At 38.9% G+C, this 23,437-nt stretch overlaps 1 protein-coding gene across 2 annotated transcripts in view; it reads right to left on the bottom strand.

Annotated features, from left to right (window-relative positions):
* LOC118811511 (polycomb group RING finger protein 3) overlaps positions 1-22,758 on the bottom strand; it is a 39,838-nt gene extending 17,080 nt beyond the window's left edge. Inside the window, exons 1-4 of one of the 2 annotated variants that reach the window (XM_036575741.1) lie at positions 22,438-22,758; positions 4,226-4,328; positions 2,147-2,264; positions 931-1,027 (exon numbers count right to left, since the gene is read on the bottom strand). In XM_036575741.1, coding sequence (XP_036431634.1) covers positions 931-1,027; positions 2,147-2,264; positions 4,226-4,328; positions 22,438-22,646 — 527 coding nt within the window. In that variant the 5' untranslated portion in view covers positions 22,647-22,758. Of the gene's footprint in view, positions 1-930; positions 1,028-2,146; positions 2,265-4,225; positions 4,329-21,605; positions 21,702-22,437 lie in introns of those variants that run through there. The other variant, XM_036575742.1, reaches the window with a different exon arrangement.
* Between the last annotated feature and the right edge of the window lie 679 nt (positions 22,759-23,437).

Genomic DNA, 23,437 nt, shown 5'->3' with positions numbered 1-23,437 from the left:
AACAGATAATGTAGTAGCATTTTAGTTAAGCAGATGTGCGACTACTGGGTGAACCAATTGGAGCACAGTAAGGCACAGAACTTGCAGACCCCTTTATATACTGTATTTAAAGATCAAACTACATCACAAAACAAGCATCACAGTTCAGTCTGAATTCTCACCAAAGATAAATGAAACAGCCATGTTTCACTAGTTTCACTGCCCACAGTGAGAGCATGAAACAGTTAGCAACGAGTCTCAAGGTGGCTCTAAAAGAAATACGATTCTTTCACAGTGCACACAGGTATTAGTAATGCTGCAGGGCGCTTCCTCATCATATTTGAAGAAGGCAGACAGTGAGGGAGTCAGAGTGAGAGAAAAAGCAAAGAAGAGGGTATAAAGACTAAAGACACAACTCTGCAACTGTTAGATTTACATTTATAGCATTTGGCAGATACTCTTATCCAGAATTTGCAATTTAATCATGTTACAGATGTAGGCGAATGTAGTGTTAAGAGTCTTGCCCAAAGACTCTTACTGGTATAGCACGGCGTGCTTCCCTAAGCCAGGAATCAAATCCCAGCTTGCTGTGTGGACGGCAGCGATTTTAACCACTATGCTACACATGCGTCCCTGGTCAAATTAAATATTGTGACTGACTGCCTGACATGTTCACACAGCACCAACAAGTCATTGTAGGTAAGCCTTTGTGAGGCTGTCACAGTGATGCTCATGTGGAACAGACAACATGCGGAATCAACTTACAGCTCTTCTCTGAACTGACTTGTGTCAACAAGAACAGTGTGTCTCGGTGGACCCCTACAGGGCTGTGGTGGGCAGTACAGTGACAGAGCTGTCTGCTTGTCTGTGTGGATGTGTGTGTATGTGTGTGTGTGTGTGTGTGTGTGTGTGTAGGGAGGGTCGAGTCTGTTTGCTGCAGTAAACACTCACCCGATATACTGCAGTGGGTGGCTCTGGTGAATGACAATCCTACACGTGGGGCACGTGTTGTTCTCTTCCAGATACTTCACTAAACAGCTCCGGCAGACTGCGCACAGAGAACACGCGCTACAGTGGATCTACACATTACTGCATTACATTATTTACATGACACTGGCAAGATCAGTGGAAATGCTTAGCAATATGGCTACACAAAAAACAGCCAGCTTCACTTTATGTATAATTTGGAATAAAAAGTAATAAAGAAAGATTATGCTATGTAAAATTATTATTTAAGATTGAAATCAAAGTGAATGAAAGTCAACAAAGGTTTCTGTTCAAAGCAGTTCTGTCATATTCCGGCACCACAAGCCAAGCGTGACACTACAGCTCCCTCTACTGTTCAATTCAAGTATTACTGCTGTTAAAAAAAAGCTAGCATCTAAAGATGTAAAGCTCCAAAATGGGTTTTACATGGTTCTTTTATCAGTGCTGCACCTAATAACATACAAACAGATGAAGAGGGTGAAATTTAAAAACTGTTCTAAGTGAATCAAAATGAAATGGATATAGACAAGTGTTCACTTCCTGACATTTTAATCATTGTTGTTTTATTTAATATCATGCAAACTGGAATACAAGTTACACACCTGAAGGTATTTTAAGACATTATATATATTATCCAATATTTCAGGTTTCTTGGGAACATCAAGAACTTAATTATAAATAATATTGTTTTATTTATAGTAATTTCTCAGTACGTTTTCAAGCTGAGATTATCACCACTTTCAATTGTGAGGCATTTTAGTCAGCAGGAGAATTTTATTATTTTATTGTCATTCTCAAAGTTTTGCAGCTTTGTCTGTCATTATGGAATCATCTACAGGTCTGTTCATCTTTCTGGACAAATCTAAAATCTAAAATTTCCTCTTTTTTTACAGCTTCATAAAAATTAGTTTTTAAATAGAAAATAGTGATTCCAAACTTTTTAGCACTAGTGTACAAAGCTGTGTCCGATTTTAGATCAGCCCACAGTGTCCGATTCATAGTTAACATTCAAATTGTTCTACTTACCTGTCAATGTTGCAATTAACAAAAAGTAGAGATATAAACAGCATTAAATATATATATAAACAACACTAACTGAACAAACGGCAGCCAAAAACACTACGCTTACAGAGCATGTGTATGTGTGTGTGTGTATGTGTGTGTGTGTGCACACACTTACATGTGTGTAAGCATTCAGTGACTGTGGTGGCGTCGATCAGGTACCCTTCACACAGGCGACATGTAATGTGGGCATTAATGTCCCACAGTTTGATCTTTCTCGTGAGCATCTCTGGGTTCTGTTGGACAAACAGCCAATCAAAACAGAAATAATTAAAAACTCATTTCATAATTAATCTCTTATTACACAAACTCACTCCAATCTCTAGCTTGGACACATCTTTTCTTTTACTTAAATTGGAAGTAGAACATTCTGAAACTTCCACAAGGTTCTCACTGTGTAGAAGTGAGCCTGTAAGATGGTATAAGGTGAAATTGTGCACGAGTTCTAGTTTTCCTTTTCATCTGTCATTCTAAGAATAGAAGTCTCACTATTGTTTAACTCAGAACAAGGCCATGTGAGTAGTCAGCCTGCAGTATCGACCAGGCACCCTATATACCACAGCAGTGCAGAGACAGTGGGTTTCAGTTTGACCACTACTCAACAGTGAGCTAACAGATAAGTCTGAATGTGGCTGCACAAATACTCGGACTTTAAATGAAAATCGCAGCATATTTTGTGGGGCATGGTAAAAAAGTTGCTTCACACCGCTCAGAGAGCCACGCTAACAAAAAGAAGACCAAGATAAGATCGTCCAGTCTCTTAGACATAAGTTCTCCTTTTTTGTCACGTTCAAATGTAGATTTCTTTTAAAGGTATCTTGACTCTTTGCTTTTCCAATACTGTGTACAATTCTGTATCTACTGCTTTGGAGTAACATTTGTTTTTCTTAAACTTTTACCACAAATTACACAAAACTGTGCTGATGTTCAGAACACCTCTGAAAGTGTTCTGACCCAGTGGACTGAAGTGAGATTAAGGAGATTTCTCACTCACACTGTTCCACATTCAGTGCCATCGAGACTTTCAGTAAATTTGCAGCAGTGGAAAACAGCATGAGTGAGAATTTCATTTATTCTGAGATAATTATTTGGGGCAGTCTCTCCACACCACAGCTAAACAATAAAAAAAACTACATCATTGGGGAATATGTGGGTGTAAATACACATTTTAGTATAGGAGTAATGTAATGCCATACATATGAACATTTGTAGACATTCTTAATCACACTGACCTCTCAGACACAGCAGAACAACACAAGAGACTGTTAACATGCATAATAAAGGACAAAACAATCAGTACACATACAGTGTTACACTGTATAAAGACAGTCTACAACCCATAGAACTCTAGAGCTATTGTTGTTACTATACTAAATTATTAAAATGTAAAATAATTACAGTTAATTACATAGTCACATGACAAAATTACATATATACTCATTGAGTATACATTGAGTATACATATATACTTTGTGTTTGTTTTAATGTAAAAAAATGACAAAAACATGGAAAATTTGTAAAATCTGGCATCGTCATCCACAAAATAAGTCTGTAAAACAATAACTTAACACTAAATTCAATCACAATAAAATACTGGTAACACTTTACATTGACATAACCATTACATAAACATCTCAGTGTATTTTTATGAAATATATGTAGTTAATTAAAACAACGAAATTCAGTCAAAAGTGTGCATTCGAAACATAGCAGTAGAACAGGAGAATTGACATAACCATGCCATAAACATGTAATGACAGATATTGGTCAGTTATATAACCGTGTCATGTTACCATTAGTTGCAATGAAATGCCATAACGTATGATGTCATGGCAGCTTACCTAGCAAAAATTGTATGTAGCATGTATTATAATGACAACTCATGACACCATACAACATCTGTTATGACATGTTTATGGCTTAGTTATGGCAATGTTATGTATCACTGTTTATATATTACCAAAACATCCTCTTATAAACACAAATGTATCGACTGAAAGTTTAGAATGTGCAGTTTTGACAGAATGTCTCTGATTTAATAAGCCACAAGTGAGAAAAACATAATACAAAATTACACTAGGCCTGTGCAGCTGCCAGCGTCAACTTCAAAAGGTTATAGTTAGCTGTTCAGGGTGTGAACTGCAGTGGCATAAAGGCTGATTTTTTAAATCCGTGTCTTAAAAGTGCTGTAACTTACCCCTATTGCCGCCATGTGTTTACTGCAGAGAATGGGCAGCCAGGCTTCTTCTAGCAGATGGAGGCCAGTATTAGCTCTGCATCCTGGACTGCTGCTCACACATCTATTGAGGAAACAACCAGGACAACAAGTTCAGGGTCAGTTCATGTCAAATCAGCTGAAAAAAAGAAGTTATAACACCATCCATCACTGACCCAGTGGCCACGCCATAAAAATATGCAAAAATCTGATAAGATCTTCTTCATCTTACAACAAATTATAACTGAGGCTTAGATTAGAACCTACTTTAAATTGTGTTCAACAGTCACAGGAGCCCAAAACAACAATCAAAATGTCAGAGTACAACTACTGAATCCTACAGCAATTTTTTTTTTTTCAAATACCTATTTCTGACTGAAAGACGGATCACATTTGAAACTGAGATGGTTATTTGTTTCAGTCAGAAGATTTTCACATTTATCTTTCCAACAGAACGAATGTGTGTTGTCATAACCGGTCCATCCAGATGAGGGCACTGTCTCGTCATACTGATTGAAAAAGAAATGAGTTCGGTGCACACTGAAGTTACACTTATGAACTCAGCAGTTAAAGAACATCTTTGCACAGTAAGTGACTGAACCTCACTGATTTACATGTATTGATCCTCTACCAACATCATACTATGAGTAATCCACATTACATATCAGACTAGTGTTGCACGGTGTGTCAAACGTTCAACACTTTTTTTAAAGACAATACAGACAAACCAACCATTACACTACCTGTCTATCATTCCTTTTAATCATTTAAATAAACTAACACCAGTGATACTGTATTTTGCGCTTAAGTTAGTCAAACTGCACATGCTAACCTTGTATCTCCATTTTTGTCAGTTCAGTTTTTTCATGTAACTGTAAAACTGCAGTTACCCTTCACATTGTGTCTGAATGTCATGATAAATGCCCCAAAAGAATTGGTCCCAAATGACTTAGGATAAGATCTTTATTTATTAACTTCCTTTCCAAGTTAAATGATATTTTTCCTTTTCCTTTGAAGTTACATTTTTGGTGACTGTGTCCTGAAAATAACAATATCTAGAGAATACAGCAGTGTGATTTGCTTGCTAGCTAAATAGAGGTGAAGAGTTCTATTCAGAAAGGTGATCTTAGAAACGATTAACAAAGTATAAGCCACTGAGTATTTGTTTTAAACAAAGAGTGCTGAACGTTAGGCTACACTGTAGAGGGAGAATCGGGGTGGTAGGCACAGGTTTAACCTCTGGGTGAGTAGAGGGAACTCTCACCAAAATGTAACTGATCTATTATGGCCAAGCAACAAATGTTACAATTTGGTGGAGATAATTTCTGAATTATTCTGCGCTTTAGAAAAATGAACCAGAACAAGCCAACCAACTCATGTTAGGGCCGGGTGGCACACATGAACAACACAAATTTAGTCATGAATTTCGTAACTCCAGGAAATATCATTCTGACATTAAAAGTATCTGTTTTTTAGACAAGATGTCCAACTGCACTTGCTGCTAGTTGAGTTCTCCTAATGTGTGTTGTGCCTGGGATCTACAGAGAGCAAAAACTGTGCCAACAAACCCGTTCTTCCCTATGGCCTCTCACGGTTTATCCTCCATTCAGAACATGCTAAACGAGGCCAGGTTTAAATGACTTAATTATTTAAGTGATTTAACATTTTAAGAGCTTTGTATTGAGAAAGAGACAGAATTTGACAGTCAGAGGTGCAAATTACATGGTAACATTTTTTCTGCTTTACTGTGTTGAAGCTAATAACCTCTGGATGACCAGACGATGACAACTGTTTTAAATTTTATTTCATAGTACTGTTTCGGACACCAGCATTTCAAGACTGCACTATACTAACGTCAAACTTCTTGTGTCATGACAAACCTGTATCACACACCTGGTGTTTATATAGCCAGGCATATACTAACCGTGTAACGGGTTCAGTATTGAAAAATTAACCCATCTTTGAGTGAGTGTGCGGGGAGGGGAGATGGGTTTATGCTACAAGTACACCCACACTCAAATGACTGCCCTTTTTTTCTATAATCATTTCTAATATCCTGCGATTTATTTTTAGTAGACGGCAGGCACAGCAGATGTTTAGAAGTGTTATTGATTTTTTTTATATTCATAGAGTCAAATCAATCTATGTAGGAAATTATTAGAGCGCTGGTGAATAAAGACATAAACACATTAAATATCGGAAGTCAAATCGAGTCTTGAGCTCTAAATATTACATGTTTTGTATGCCGGATTATACAGGAGGCCACCACCATCACAAGCAAAAAGAGTGGGTCTAAGGAGCGTATCTTTTGTGTTCCTCACTGCTCACTCCTCCAGTAGAGTAGGCAGTGAATTGTGTGACACCAGGCAGTGACGTGACTGAAGATTCCCACACACAACATGCTCGCTGTTTAGCTCTTAACAGCTCAGCTTACTGAGTCCAGACAGAGGCCGCCATTAGTGGTTAGGTCTGCCCACTGGCCTGTGAAATTACTTAACTTTGCCCACAGAGATGAGTGTAGGTTGACTAAGGGCATATTACTAAGCTGATGTGGGCCATCCAGAGGACAGCAGATCATAGAAATATCATGAAAGAGTGGTAAACCAGATACACCAGCTACTCAGCTTCAGTGGAACTGAATTCCTCAAAGCAAACCTGCAGCTGGTAACAGTCAGACTTCTGTTGGCTCTAAGGTAAGCTAAACTTTATCTGGATTATTGTATTTGCTAAAAAAACATTTCACAAAAATTAATGTAACAGAACAATGTTCAGTTAACGAACTACTTTTACTTAGCTTCTCTACACTTGACTGTTGTCAGTTAGGTTGTTAAACCAGTCAGATTAAACAGGACTGTACTGCACTCACATCTGTGATTTAAGCATTATGCTAAAGATAAATTAAAGTACTAGCTTTAGTGTTTAGATTGGCATTAGTTCTGTCCTTAGTAGACATGAAGTTCTGCCTGCTTTAACATGCAATGACAATGATTTCTCTGATGTAATTGATGTAAACATTATTTCCAGAATCCATTTGTTTAATTTAAATACATTTATTTTGCCAATTCTCAAATGTGTATGTCTGCACTGAACACCTTTTAAGTTTTTGAACAATAAACTGTTTTCAGAGGTTCTTTGTGTGCTTCTCCATTTTCCTTTGTACTGCAGAACTTTCTATCCTTTTAGCAAAGGTTTACAGATGATACTAGGAAGCCTGAACTGTACGTTTGATGGACACAGTAACTAGGAGAGTGTGGGACTTTTGCTAACAGTCAAATAACAAACATGTTAGAATGACTAAAAGCAATAAAATAATTGGATGAGTATCACATTTCTTATCTAAACATCCTAATCTTCACTCAAAAACAAGTGGGTATGGAATCACTGACTTCAATCAGAATTTCACTGCACAATTCAGCAAAGCATGTCTGAATTCTTGTGCACATGAAAAGGAAGCAAACGTCATCTCATTCAGATGAACTTTGAAAATGACTAACTTATACGCGATCTGCAGATTCCATCACACAGGCGAACTGGTCATATGGAGTTTGGGTTTAGTGTCAATTAGAAGTCCAGAGTGATTCTTATATGTCCATAGCAGGCCAAAAAACCTGTCTCTTAGGTCCACCAGGCAATGTTCACATAACTATGTGAGCTCAAAAGAACTATACGCTCAAATACATTGGTAGAACTCCAACACGTGGATGTTCTTTGTGTTCACCCTGTTTATTTTCATTGAGGAAGTCTAAACCTCCAGGAATGCCTGATGTCACTTTGAGCAAAAGGCAGCTGTGGGAATGGAGGCCCTTCATACAGGCTTTTACAGAGTCTTCAAGCAAACCAGTAACCACAACCGCTAATGTACCTTTGTTGCACTGCCAAGAAGCATGAGCTCTCTGTATTCATCTAATGTGGAACAGGACATGCGCAGCTGAAGAAAACAAATTCAATTAGAATCAATAATTGATAAATATGTGACTTTTCTCTCACAGAACTAATCAGGAACATGTGACATTAGTGTGCATAAAAAGGCTTTACGCAGTGGAAATTACAATGATCTGAAAGAATGCTGATGTGCTGAGTGTAAGATACAGCAGCATTTCGTAATACACCGCAAATTATTGTAATAATCATGAATAAATTTAAATCCTGCTCTTAGGCCCGCTCTGGCTATTAAGACTAACTAAGAACACAGGTTGCATTTAAAAGAAAAAGAAAGAACATCTATTACGCCCCTGAAAGCATGTACAAAATACAGTCCTGCCTTGTTTCTACTCACAACAAAACAAAACCATTATGGAATAATCTGCCACTACGCTTCTGGTTTAAAACTGGCATTAGCAGTTAACAGTAACAGTGCATTCAAAACTGAAAAGAGAGGCTGTTTCATGCATGTTAGAGCCAGATGTGAAAACTCACAAGCAGCAAAAAATGAAGCAAGTTTAGAAACCAACCACCGTAGCAAGGTCCAGCAGAATCATTACTAAGCGATTTTAAAATGAAATGCTGTGGAGTTATTTAGTTCCACAACTATACTAATACTGATTACATCAAGGCAATACTGCACTGTTTTCTACATATTTAGATTTTCTGTTAAAAACCTGTTGCTCATCATAAGGTCATACAAACGGATACAAACTAAATGAAAGCTAACTGTCTTGGTTGCAAACAATGATAATTTACACATTATTAATATATATATCAACCTCATCAAACCTCAGAAAAATGAAACACTAATGCACATAACAAGGGAAACCTTCTTTAAGTTGATGTATCCAAACTTTTGATCATTACTATATTCAGAGGCATCAAATACTGCTGAAGCTAAGACATGGCAGATCAATATCACATCAACTACTTATTATATGTTAGGCACAAGTGTTTCCTGAACAAACAAACGTAAGTACAGCATAACCCCCCACCTAATCAGATCTCTCTTCATAAACGGCAGACCATGCAGACAGCACTTCCCTCCCATAAACAGCTGAAGCTTCAGAGAGACTCTGTGTGTCCTCATCAGAGTCAGTGAGTTCCACAACTGATGAAGCAGTCATGCATGCGCGCTAGGGTGGGATGGTTTAATGGTAATCAGGTATACCATGGTTTTTAAAACCAATGCCAGTATTTCAAAATTATTACTTGTCAATTTACTAATCCACGTCTGAATGAATTTATATTTTAGATGAGCTCATTGATTGGTGGTGTGGGAGCTCAATAATAGGTGGTGCAGATAGAAAGAGGGGAAAAAAATCAATGCCAGGAAAATTCAACAAGATAGTGGCTTAGCAACGTTAAGAGTTACACCACAGAACACGTTCGATTTCAGCTTCACTCTAACACCAGTCACATGACTCAGATATCCTCTAAATGGGTGTCATTTAAGCATCAGTTACCTGGAACCAAGCCTGTACAGTGTTGTATGGCAAGTCTGGCCTGCTAACTAAGCTATCGTTAGCACCACAGAACCACACCACAGAACAGGTTTGGCTTCCTCTCACTCCAACATTAGTCATTCAATTCGCTCAGACATTAGTTTTTATCATCTGCTTTTCTTTCAGCAGAGCACCAGTTAGTCAGAATCAAACCTGTACTGTGCTGTGTGGCACTGTTTGGGTCTGTAGCCTCCTCGCTAAGCTAATGTTATGTTAGCCAATCAGGCTCCGCATCCAAACACCACAGAACAGTTTAATTTCACCTTTCTGTACTGTCAGCACTGGTCACTCGACATCATTCCCTCAGATTTGAATCACCATCATCTAAACTTGTGTCTGTGTTTTAGTTAGCTAGAATCAAACATGTAGAGAGCAGAGCTGTTAACATTAGGCAGTTATTAGATAGGAGGTCTGACATTTAATAATTCAATAATAGCTTGAAAATTATGCACTGCATTCAATCATGCATTTGGTGACCATGTAAGTAAACTAAACTTTTTGATTATTTTGATTTTGAAACGTTACGCAGAACGTGACAGCACGAAAGCGAGATAAATGCTTTTATGTCACTTACGGTCCTTTTATGCTTTTACCACCATTACCCCGGTACTACCACATAGCACAGTAATGTTTGGAGACGATTAGAAGGTATGAAACAAGTGGATACCACCCAACCCTAATGTGCACTGCTTACTCTTAGGAAACACATGAGCAGGAGGTCACAGAGAATGCCCTTAGATGACCCCTGTCTCCTATTCCAGAGGTGAATATGATCCCTCCATTGGGTGCGCATGGCCACACTCCCTTAACTAGTGCTTAACGCCTTGCACGCAGATTCTCACACATCGGTGCTCACAAAGGGCCCGCTGTTGTCCAGCAGAGCCTGTTGGGGTGCTGTGGAGAGGCACACACTGCCAGACTGCATGAAGCTCTCTGGTATTGACTAATGAGTGAGTTGGGTTCAGACAGCCTCGCAGGGAGAAGCTGTTTTGGCTTTGACACACTGAGTTCGCATGTAACCCTGGGAACAGAATAAACAAAGCTCTGGGGGTCAGTCTGAAAGAAAAACAAATTTACACATAAGTCATTTTAAATAGAGATTACATTATTTGGTTTATGACACGGTACAACACACCGTTATCAATAAAATTGGATAAAAGTATGGAACACATTCAAGATGGCTGCTACTACTGTTTTTTTTAGCTATGTAAGGTATGTAAGGTAAGATAACAGGATGTCAGAAACCACATAAGTCTATTTGTGATAACTCCACAAGTATATGCAGTTTGAAGCAAGGAAGGTCTGCAAAAAAAACAAAAAAACCAGACAGAAGGGATTGTTCAATGCTTCACCAGCATTCAGCGCAGTAAATACACATAGCCACTGTGCAACTGGACTGGTAAAAATCTTTTTCATTGGTTCAGAGATGGCAAAGCAAAGAAGCTAGGAATTAGGAACTAGCCAAAATCAACAAGCAACCAAGCTGTCTGCCTCACCACTAGAATACTGACACATGCCCTCATGTAGCTGAGGGTCCTGTTGGATACACTGATGTCAACACCAGGCCAGCACACCGACACTGACACAAGGAGGGAAAGCGCAGACCTACACCGTCTACTGGTTCTGCTCAAAACATTTTGAATCACCATTTACTTTGGCATTTTTGTAGGTTAAGATAAACAAACAAATAAACTTAATGCTGACACTTCTGGGCATTTTATGGCCATACAAGTACAGTAGTTACAAATTACGGCGATAAGAAAATTTTGTGGCTGACACTGCTAAGTTTTTTCTAAACTTCTGCAAAATTTCAGTGCATAGAAAAACATACCAAGTCAGAACTGTTCACAGTGGTGATGATAGGAACCAGAGGTTTGAAGAGTTTAATGCCTCTAAAACCTCCCTCAGAGAAAATTTTTACAGGTTAATTGGTTACGAATACGCTGCTCAGCATGTGATAAATTGTTTTAACAGTTCAAAAAGAAATTATCTACAATGAACGATTTCACAGCCAATTACTTCCAATGACCTTGTTTATATCTTAATGACAGAAATATGCATAAATCTTGAAACATCAGTGGAATTCCCCTTGTGATGACCAATAATATCAGCTATCTTTTATATTTTACATTTTAATAATTTACGTTAATCATTTATTTACTGACTGATATGATTGTTAATTAGTTACTGATGGTCAAATTTCTTACTCTCCCTTAGATAAACAGCAAAAACACAGTCTTATATAATAAATATTGTTGCAGAAATAATCATTCTGGTCTTTTTCAAAGTTTTGAAACCCGGGTCTGGCACGCGCCTGATGTCACATATACTAACAGAAGCTTGTAACAAACATTAACACATACTTTACCATACAGCAATTTCAAAATGACTCTTTCAGTGAAGAAATAGATCTGACTGAAATGAATATTGGTAAGGCTACCACTCACACGTGCAATCAGTGAAGTATCTAGAACTTCCTGAAGGCCTACAGTGATGTTATTTCCCACAAAGTCAGTCTTACTCATTGGAAATTAAAACACGACAGGGGGATTTTACTGTCAGTTCCTAATAATGTTGGTAGTTGATTTGACATGTTAGGTCTTCAGTTCAGCTCCTGAAGTCCTAACTGATGGGACACTTCACTTAGATGTACCTGCCTAGATACTATGAGCAAAATACTTGACTGGATCATTTCCATTGCGTGTTTCAAGAATTTAACCCTTTTGTTTTCAACCTTAACTGAAATAACAGTATTACTACAATTTAAATACAAACATGATAATTATGTTAACTCCTTACACGGTCACAGCACACTGGCAGAGCCCAAGTTTTACTACTACTTCTATAACCTAAAAATAGCTCAACCTGTTTGCACTGAAGTCACCATATTTACTGAATAATAAGCCTCAGTATGTAATAAGCCTGGGATTTTAAAGGGTTAAATAAAACTTGACATGCTTTTTTTATTTCATAGAAATATTCGGGCCTTCTCTGAAAGCCTAGAAGACCTGGAGGATCCCCCACTGGTGTAAAATGAATGCAGTATGTGATGAGGCAGAGACAGCAGGTTTCTAAATGTTTCAAAACCTCTGCATCGAGTACAATGTTTCAGAAACAAACTGAAACCATTATACCATCAGTGGGCACAACTGTCTAAGGTTTCACCTCGTCATAGTGAGACCAGCAGTGCCTCAACCTAAAAATGCACTGATTTTTTTGCATGTAAGCAAACCAGCAAGACTGTATGTTGTCAGTATCAGCCAATGTTATCGGCCAAGCGATATATTGGTCTGGCTGTTGTATGAATACAGAATAATAGCAGAATATTTTGCTGAGCCATTTAACTGCTGAGACTGAACTACAAAACCTAGAGCTTGGTGCCAGAGTGTGGGATGTGCGATAGTGGTGGCATTCGTGCAAAAATCTTTGTAGTCTGTTTTGGGGAAACACTCAAAAACTGTATTTCTGTCTTGGACTGTTAATTAATCATTTGGATCTCTGTCAGTTTAAAATATAGCAGAGTATGGGGTGGCAGCATGTTATGCTGTACAATCTGTAATGTGCATCATCCCTAGTCCACTGTAGGAGTGGGTGATATGGCAAAAAATATCACAGTTTTTTGAGACATTTTCACAATACACATCATGATATTTAGGTTTTTCTGAGGTTTGATAAACTGCAACAGAAAGAAAAGAACTGCACTGCACCGAATCAAATTATACTTATAAAATAAAACAAATAAAACAATTACACTCCTTTTCTAATAAAACATGCAGTTGGCCAGTGTTGTGTGTGATATCACCAAATGGTCAACCTACAATACACTGTTAATCTATGTTTTAAAGGCAAACAGAAGAGGAGACACTCCTTCCTTATACTGGACCAGTTACATTAAACTACAAATCAGTCTATGACACACACATGCGCAAAACACATGACTGCCATTCTTCACACAACTGAGTATTCATCATCACTGCTTTACCAAGTCACATCACAGAACAAGTACAACGTGGTAATAAAATATAAAATCGATTAGGATGGAAAAAGTAGTCAAAGCAGAGAGTAATGGATGTAGGAGGCAAGCTTTTATGCCTTTTTCCTCATGTCACTCACAGTGGTTTCCCATGAGATACCCCAGAGCTTCACGGCTGAGAGATTCTGACGAATTGGTAGCACTGTTCAAATATCATATAGCCAAGCTGAAACACGAAAGAGAACTGGCAGGCTGTATTATTGGAGTTATAACTGATTCCTCAGTCATCCTGCCAGTTATTATATCAGCAAAGCACAAGACATTAACACTCTGACTGATAATAGTGGTGGCCATTTATTCCATATTTGCTCCATAACGGTGTAAACATGTAAAGAGAACTCACTCCTGTATGGCTTCCTTCATTATAACTTTGCTACTGTAATTCAACCGTTCGGTAATGGACCCTCAGACCCGCACTTCCAGGGGAAAAACTATTTTCATTCCCTTTGACACCTGAGAGCCAGATATACAGCCAATTTGCAACAGAAGCATTTTGTTTTAGTATTCTATCAGACAGAACAGATACACCTCCAGCTTAATCAATGTTTTCAGTCTAGACCTAACCTGCTAAACAGGCGTCTTGTGCAGGGGTGGAAAAAGTATAGATAAAATATACTTATGTGAAAGTTTGAGCAGAGAAGGAGGAGACATGTTGGAAAATGAATGGGAAAGCTGGTAACGCTCACCATGCCTGTGTTGTCGTCCATCTATAAAAAGATCCAATAAGCTTGCTGCTTAAGCTGCAAGTGGGAAAGGCTCCCCCTAGTTGTAGAGGTATGCACATGTGCAGTAGCCAAAAACTGAAAAATCATGTGATTCTGATTTTTTCATTGTTTCCATGTTTTTGAAACATTTATGTGGCTTTTGGCTGTGGTTTCATGGGTTTCTCTCCACTCAAAGACATAAGAGACTGGTTTGGTATAACTGGAAACAACTGTTGAGGGTGTTGCCAAGTTGGCCGTCAATTACACAGACTTTCCTGTAAGGACTTTGGTATGAGTTTTTCTAATCAAGTCAAAATCTTACTCAATTAAAAGTGGCAGTATGGAGTCTGAGTGAAGGTTAAAAAATATCAATGTTTAACATACTCAAGCATATAAAAGTGAAATGTAAATGATTTAAAATAAATTAAAAGTTTTCTTTGTTTGCTGGTATGCAATGCAGTGTGGTGACTGATCGATAGTCCTGGTCCTCACACAAAGACAAAATGGCATACTTGTGGGCAGTTTCATGCTGTTATGAATGTAACTGAATGTTTTAATATTAAAAAACAAAATACCTGGAAAGGTAACTGAGTAAAAGTCCCAGAATTCAGTGTCAGTAATAATCAAAGTATAAATCTTCTTATAAAATAATAAATAAAATAATATTAATTACAACAGTCACACTTCAGCAGTTACACACACTTACGCCAGTCTTTAAGACTGCAAAACTGGCAGTAACGCATTGTCTGTTGTAACGCGACACTGCAAGATGCAATAGTTAACAAAAACACCAACATAGCTGAAATGCCAAAACATGTAAAATGTTTTAAAACAAATAAAAAGGATCCATAGATTAAGAAACAAAAGCAAATTAACAAAAACTAACCAAAACACAATTAATGCTCGAAAGCTCTGCCCACTTTATTGCAATATTCTGAGACGTGGTCTGCAAAACGCTCTGCAAGTAACAGCTAATATTACCCTAAAATGCAACATTTTAACTTCTTTAACAAGAAGCTTGACCTGCATCTCCCAGGATGCACTACTGTTTCAGCAATCTGCTGTATTTAAGTAATACAGTGGATTACAGCAAGATTTCTGCTGTAAATTCACAGCAATGTTTTATCTACGTCAAAAAGCGAACTAAAGTACAAACCTTCCAAAATAATACTTAAGTATACCAACAAAGTACAGTTACTAAACTAATTTCCATACTACACATACTACCACTCTCACCAGCACTGTAAACTATGTTTAAAGTCACGCTCAACTACACTGTTATGATCTCGTTGGCCTCTCAGTTGCAGAACAGAGCAACTGCTGCACAGTAATGATGATACCTAAGCCTTTTAACGGACATCAACAGAGGTAAAAAACTCGCAATTCCAAAAAAAAGCCGTTAGTGCCTGAAGAGCTTACTCAATGGAATGGAAACAGTGAGGATTGGACACATGGTCACTTGTGCTTCACTTATGTGCCACTTATGTGTCGCATCTTATTTGAAATTAGAGTTAAGATTATAATTTGAAAAAGTGGGATTGAAATGGTTTTTCCATCTTGTGGAGTTAATTAATCACTATAAAATCAAATATAACTGAATAAAGTCAAATATAACTGAATAGGGTGAGGACAGCATGTTATGCTGTACAACCTATGATGTGCATCACCTCCAATTCATTGTAGGAGTGGGAAATATGGCAAAAATGTAATTTCATAATACTTAAACACTTTCATGCTACATAAAATCCATCCTGATATTTAGTTCTACTGAGGTTTAATAAGTTGGAACAGAAAAAAAAAAAACTGTCAAAACTACGACTGCATGAAACAAATCTGCTGTTTGTGCAGTCGTGTTTTAAACCTGCTGCACTTTTTATTTAGAAAAGAAAGGAAGAAAAGAAGACCTGTTATTTCTGCCTGAACGAGCTTCTGAGTCGGATTTGACACATGGCCACTTGTGCTTCACTTACGAGCCACTCTTCTGTGAATTCTAAGTTAGGGACTGTGCTAAAGATCGTAATTTGGAGAAGTGGGCCTCTGGTCACTTTAATCGAGATGACAGACAGTTATCAGTAATCAAGACTGAGGTAACCTGATTTTGATTTTGTTTAATAGATCACAAATCTCTACATGCAAAATGCTAATCCATTAAAATACCTTAATCTCACTCAATCCCAATTCATCATCTTAAAATAGGCTACGAAATCCTTTAACAAGGCATGCATTGTTATGCTAAAAACCCTTATAGTCTGGTACACGCCGAGCCTGTATATCAAACCCCCCAGAGACAATACAAGGAGATTCTGTGTTGTCAGTTATTATTATTGATGTTCTAAAGTGTTCAAAAGCAGCACACAGAGGGAGCAACACCGAGGGCAGCATTTCTGTGCACATATACAAATAAACAGTGCTCTTAAGTCAAGTATGTTTGCCGTTATGGCGATTCAGAGATACCATACGACACTAACAGTAAATGAGAACATGCTGATAAACCTCTGTTCCGCTCTATAACTGAACTTTGAGCCAACACTCAAAGGGCTGTTACAAACGTTTAGACTGCATGGATTTCTAACACATAAACAAACTGTAGAGGAGACTAAGACAATTTTTCCCCTCTGTGTTTTCTCCTGTTCACAGGAAAACAGCATTGTAACTGCTCTAAGGTGGAGACTTTGAAAACGTGGACTGGCAAAACGCAGCTGTAGCTGGTTTTAATTTATTAAGTATGCAGATCGCTGTCTGAAATATGACTGGCAGCTTGGTTGTTTCCGTGTGCTCAGCAATTTGGGAGGGAATTGGGGTTAAAATCATATTTATACTTGAAATACAGAATGTACTGCGTTTAGTTCTTGTAAACGGAGAGTCACCTCGACTGCAATTATTAAAAACACCTATATACTCATTCAAAATAATTCCCAAAATAATCACAATAATTCAAATGAGGTGAAAACTAGAAAAATGTCTCTGCCTGATCAGGACTAATTGGACGTTTTGGAGACAATGGTGTAGCTGTGGCAATGCAAACAGCTCCACGGCAGAAAGTGGTGGGTTTTCTTTCACTTTTAAGCTTTTATTTTCTGGCAAAAATTAGACTCTGAATCTGTGTGAAATATCAAATTACAGAGGTCTGATTACTTGTAGGTCAAAGTCTACTGTATTTGGAACAAGCTGCCATCACACTATTAGAAAATCTCGACTTAAGCTTCATGGCTTGCTCTGTAATTTGCGCAGCATGCTCACAATGGGTCTCTGATGTCTTTCTAAGCTTTTCTTAAATTTGTCCTTGAGAAAAATCTAAATAAAAAGTCTACGTCAGATTCATGACGTGTTCTTAAACCACTGAACTGTTCGTGCCTTTGTGCTCGAGTGTGCGCAGATTCCCAAACAAGAAAACACGCGCAGACGCACAGACTCTCAAAAATGGTGCTGGTGTGGATGAAGTTTAAACGGATGAGAAAAAAAAACTGTCTTTTAAACATCTGGGTACGTCTGAAAGGGCCCCCCTTTTTTCATCTCTGCTGTGATAATGCACCTTCAACGCTGACAAGGACGCATTGAGCATTGCAACACACTACAAATGTTAAGTAGTCATATGTATCAATGACCGCTTCTGCACGTGGTCTGAATGATCGTACCACACTGCGTCTCTGAGACACTGTATCCCATTCACACCTGTCATCCACTTATGACCAAATCACCCAAAGATGCATATTAACGCCAGGTGTAAACGGGCCCACAGTTTACTATGTAACTATGTGCAAGTATGTAATATAAGCTAAAGCCACACCGTAAAAAACAAATCCTGTAAATTATACAGTAAACCACTGGCAGCAGAATCCCAAACCATTTACTATTTTACAGAGTCAGGACTGTAATTCTGTTTTACTACGGAAGCACTGATGTGGGAATTGTGGGCCAGTGCCTATATAAGATTTTTTTTCCAGATTATGATACATAAAATTTCAAAAATGTAAAAATTGAGACAAAAATCTCCCTGAATTAGGATTACAGAGAAATATAACATTCATTTCTGTCAGTTAATGCAGTTTCATGCACTTAAATGAACAAAATGGAGACATTTTAGCTCAGCAGAGCAGAGTCACCTAAACAATCTGCTCTCCCAAAGTACAATAAACACATCATCAAATATCAGTTTGAAATTTCTGTCAAATCTAAACATCTGTCCAATGTCCAAACACACTTTACACACAAGACAATACAGCAGTCACAAGCATATGCCAGTCTTTAAGACTGCGAATGTGGCAATTACTCATTCACACTAGAAGATAAACCACTTAACAGAGACACAAAACACCATCATGGTTGCAAAATGACAAAGAAGCTGGAGATGAACTGTAGATGAAGAAATAAAAGCTAATTAACACAAACTGACAAAACCGCAATTAATGCCAGAAAGCTTCGCCCCACATCACTACAATATTCAGAGACAGAATATATTTAAGACTGTACAAAATCTACAAGTAATGGCTCGTTACTGTAAATCTGTAATCTGCTGAAAACGGCTGTACTTAAGTAACACAGTAGATTACTACAGTATTTCTATGTAAACTATGAGATTGAGCTAATAATGTATGTACGTGTATCAGTACCAGCACACGCATTCACACACAGGCATAATGGGTCCTCCATTAGGCTGCTCAGTGATATGTCACAATCAGTGTCTTTGGTAGAGACCTCTATAAGAGACAAGGCTTTGGCAATAACAAAGTCTTATTACATCATTTACCGGCTGACAGCACAGAGTGTGTTCACGTCATAAAGAAACTGACATACAAACCTGGAACCAACTCTACTTCTGACATGCCAGCACAAATAAACAGCTTGATCGATGCTTTACACGCCTTCGCAGCACCCACATGACACACAGCAGAGGAAGAGGCCCTCCACAGGAGCTGAACAACACACTCCACAAAGTAATGCTCTATGGTACATACTGTCAGTCATGACTGCAGCTTGACAATATTACGATGAATTTTTAGGCCTTGACTAATGAAATATGAAAGGAAGTATCAGGAAGGGCGTCGAATACCGTAAAGCGGACCCTCTTGGCCTTCTAGGTTAAATTGTCTTATAATGCCCAAGACTAATTCACTGTGTTAGCCTTGGTGTAGTGAACAAATAGGCTAATATGACAAGCACTGGGCTAACTAGGCCCTACTTCTCAATACACTGAGATGTCCAAGAACTATAAGGCTATCACAAGCATTGTGCTAACTACATATCAACACACACAGAACAACAAGGATAATAAGACAAACATTGTGCTAACTGTATCTCAATAAACAGACTTCAGAGAGCAACTAGGGTAACATCACAAACATTACGCTGAATACATCTCAATACATTGAGATTTCAGAGAACAACAAGGCTAAAAAAAACATGGTTCTTCAATGGTTCTTTAGTAAAGGGAAAGGTTCTGCTTAGAACCATGAGTTCCATATAGAACCATTTCATGCTTAAATGGTTCTTTGCATTGTGAAGCGGTTCTTCAGACCGATGGGGAATGTGTGGTATATGATTCTGTATAGAACCTTTTTGAACAAGGTTCTACACAGCCCCAAAAAGGATTCTTCTATTGTTACAAGCTTGCTACAACTCATGGTTCTAAATAGAACCAATCGCTTTACTAAAGAACCTTTGAAGAGTCACCTGTTTTAAGAGTGTAGCATCAATAAATTGTGTACATACTGATCAAGGTCAGGGCTTTTCTTTCCAGCAAAGAAGAAAAAACAACCAACACACACAAAATTGTTCAGACATTAAGCCTCTGCATCAGCAAATCATTTCACAAGAGAAATTCTGTACATCATTTGCTTTGTTTTCAAAACATTAACTCTATCAGCTAGAATAGCTCCCCTACATTGCTTAATGCCCGACCACAGGCTTTACCCGTTTTAGAACTCGCTTTTCCGGACGCGCACCAAAAACACAGGCTGCATGGACAGCTTTGTTTCAACTGAAAACCTTTCAGCTGCTGCCAACAAGCTGGAGGTCGCAACAAAATGCAGGCCCCACTGAGGCCACCTTTTCAAATTGGGTTTTGAACTTTTCTCCCCACATAGGTCAAGCTCAAAATAGGAGCGCGTGTCTTTACCTAAACAAGAAAAGCAAACCTTATTTTGACCATTAGGCTACAGGCTGCAGTCTAAATGGCATCTAGCTCCCACTGATATTGGCAACTTCTCTTCTGTATATTCTGACTCAATCATACTCTCCTACAAGAGGAAATAACAGAAGACTTTCAGTAACAACGTGAAGAAACAAAGCAGACTACGTCTCTTAAATGCCACTGATTATTCAAGATTTCTGCGTAATTCTAACGTCGATGTGAACAAAGTCACTCAGAGAGGTCTGATGCAAGATATGCCATTTTTCAGAAACTCATTGGGTCAAAATTGTTCAGTTGTTAACAGCAATCAACTGTCTGAAGCATTTAAAGCCTCTACAAGCTACATCACAGGAAGCTTTTACATGAAACGAGTATGAATAGGGTGTCTGATGCTCGAGACATTGTTTTGGCCTAAAAGGTCTTATTCGTGTAAACACGTTCATGGCGGAGGGGCACATGCAGGGCAAACATCAACCCCACTGTAAAGAAATCTGACAAGTTTCTCAACAATGCCCCACCTCATATCAAACCACTCTGCACGGCTTTCTTTACATCTCAACCATTTAATTATGCACATCTTCCGAAAAAATCTCTGGAATTCCCATTTAATCTGTAGTCTTCAGTGATTTGGAGGACAAATCACAAGCTTGAAGTTCAAGAGAAACATACATCCTTGGTCAACCTGAACTTTTGTTAATGGAGGAAACTGACTGAGTTGACAAAGTTTTGGTGTTTGTTCATTCCTTACTGATTCATCGTGTTTGATAACACAGTCATCAGTGGATGATGAGAATGATTAAGAGCAGTGGGCTCTTGACCGCGTAACCTCAACCGATCTGGACCTTAAATAAACAGCAGGAGAACCAAACCAACCCAAATCAATCCGTGTTGGATTGCTATCTAACTGATGATTCAGCAGATGATTCAGCCACATCACTTACAGAATCCCTGATACACATTCAATAAACCTGGATATTATGGATTCAGGTAATGGAGCCAACCCAAACTTCACTGTGCCAAACACAAACGAGCAAAGAAAGTTGAGTCTGTGCCAAAATGGAGATACCTGATGGGATTAAGGAGAATGACAGAACATCAGCCATCCACAGCTGATTGTCTTGATCTACAAGCCAGCAACAAAGATTGATTACTGATGTGGCCTCCAGCCAACCTTCAGGGCTGACAGCTTAATATTGCTATCAGTCCACCGCCTGGCGAGCTCTGCCCGGTTCTTTTGCTGTAAATCGCTCGATGCATCATTACATGAGGGCATCTCTATCAAGCCCGACTTGTTGGCTCCAGCTGCTTCTGAGCCTCGCCAGCAAGGAACAGGTTAGCCCATGCCATGTCTTCAGGCTTTAACTTTCTTTAATCTTCATTCCATCATGTGGACCAGGCGATAGATGGCCTTGAGTGCCTCCTGGAGAGCCCAATCCCAACTTTTAAAGCCCTGAAGTGGTGGACGCTGGTGGGCTGATGGCTCTTTCTCCCCCCACTAAGAACATTCCAGGCTAAAGAAAAAAGAGAACTGCTGCTTTCCACCACCAAACAATCCACACAACGCAGAGACACACGCCGCCTAACTGCACACAGGCACACGGGCACATTCGACTCGTTTCTGCCCAACTCCTGCCACTCCAAATCCCACTTTTCCCCCGCTTCGTGATAAAGAGCAGCCCGGTGAGGAAGTGCAGGGCCCGGCGTCGCCATACACAGCACGACCGACCGCACAGGCAACACACCACGTATAGAAGGAGCCCGTATAGCACCGCACAGCAGCTACCAGCACCGAGCGGAAAAGGCAGCGGAGAATAAAATGAAAACTCCGAGGCCGAAGTCGAACAACCCGCGTTCGTGCAACGACCCACGCGGGCCTGGTCAAGTTAAAACGAACTAACCTGTTTCTGAGCGGAGCACTCCGTCGGATATCAGGGCTTGAATCCGAGTTAAATCCACTATCAGTAAAACAAAGAGGCGAAATTTGCCGAGCGCTTCCGAAAGAGGCCGAAGCCACCGGGCCGCGATGCGCATGCGTAGAGCGCCAGGAGGCCTGGAGGACTGAATGGGAGAAGAGGGGGGAGTTTACAGGGGTGATCATTTGCCTCATTCAGCCTTACACTGGTCATTTTTTAGGGGGAGTCACTACGTGGGAAGTTTGGATGAAGCATTTTGTAAACACTGCTGTTCAGGTAAGATAAGGTACTGCTGGATCCATCAGAATACTTATTGACCACATCACACATCAATCAAAAAAAAAAAATCTTAAAATGCTGTCACAACGACTAAATAACTAAATAAATCAGTGTCAGTCAGCAAGTAAGTGATCCTGGCTGCAATTTACAGAGGTTTTGCTGGCACAACAAAAAAGCTTATTTATTACACTAATAACCCCAGAGAGCAAAGGTAGGCTTAAAGGGCCTGTATCATAGGAAATCGATTTTTCTCACTTTTTAAAATAAGAGCTTGGTGCACTTTGTAAACATAGTTTCAAGCGTCAAAACGTACCGTATGTATAAGCCAAGCTGTAAAACAGCCCTGTTTGAATTCCGTGTTTTTGTGATGTCACGAACTCTAGGCAGCCTAGCTCCACCCATTCACCCTGAAGATACGAGGGGCGTTGAAACCCGGACTGCTTTTTGAATACAAGGAGGTCATTTGCATATATCAGTCTTGAAGGGACAGTGAAGAAAACAGCCTGTTTAATTTTAAGGGATAAAGAAATGAATTATGACTGTTTTTGGTGTGTACATAGCAAGGAAATACAAAAAATGTCAAATCAAATCACGTTTAATGTCAGATCACATTTACACAGGTGTGAAGATGAGTGAAAATCTAAGCTGCATTAGCCCCCCTGTAGTACGGAAAAACACACACAAAAAAAAAACATATATATAAAAT

This window comes from Colossoma macropomum, unplaced genomic scaffold, assembly GCF_904425465.1.
Source record: "Colossoma macropomum unplaced genomic scaffold, Colossoma_macropomum, whole genome shotgun sequence".
NCBI classification, from domain to species: Eukaryota; Metazoa; Chordata; class Actinopteri; order Characiformes; family Serrasalmidae; genus Colossoma; species Colossoma macropomum.
The sequence above is the reverse complement of the archived record's forward strand: the minus strand, read 5'-3'. Positions and strand labels throughout refer to the sequence as shown.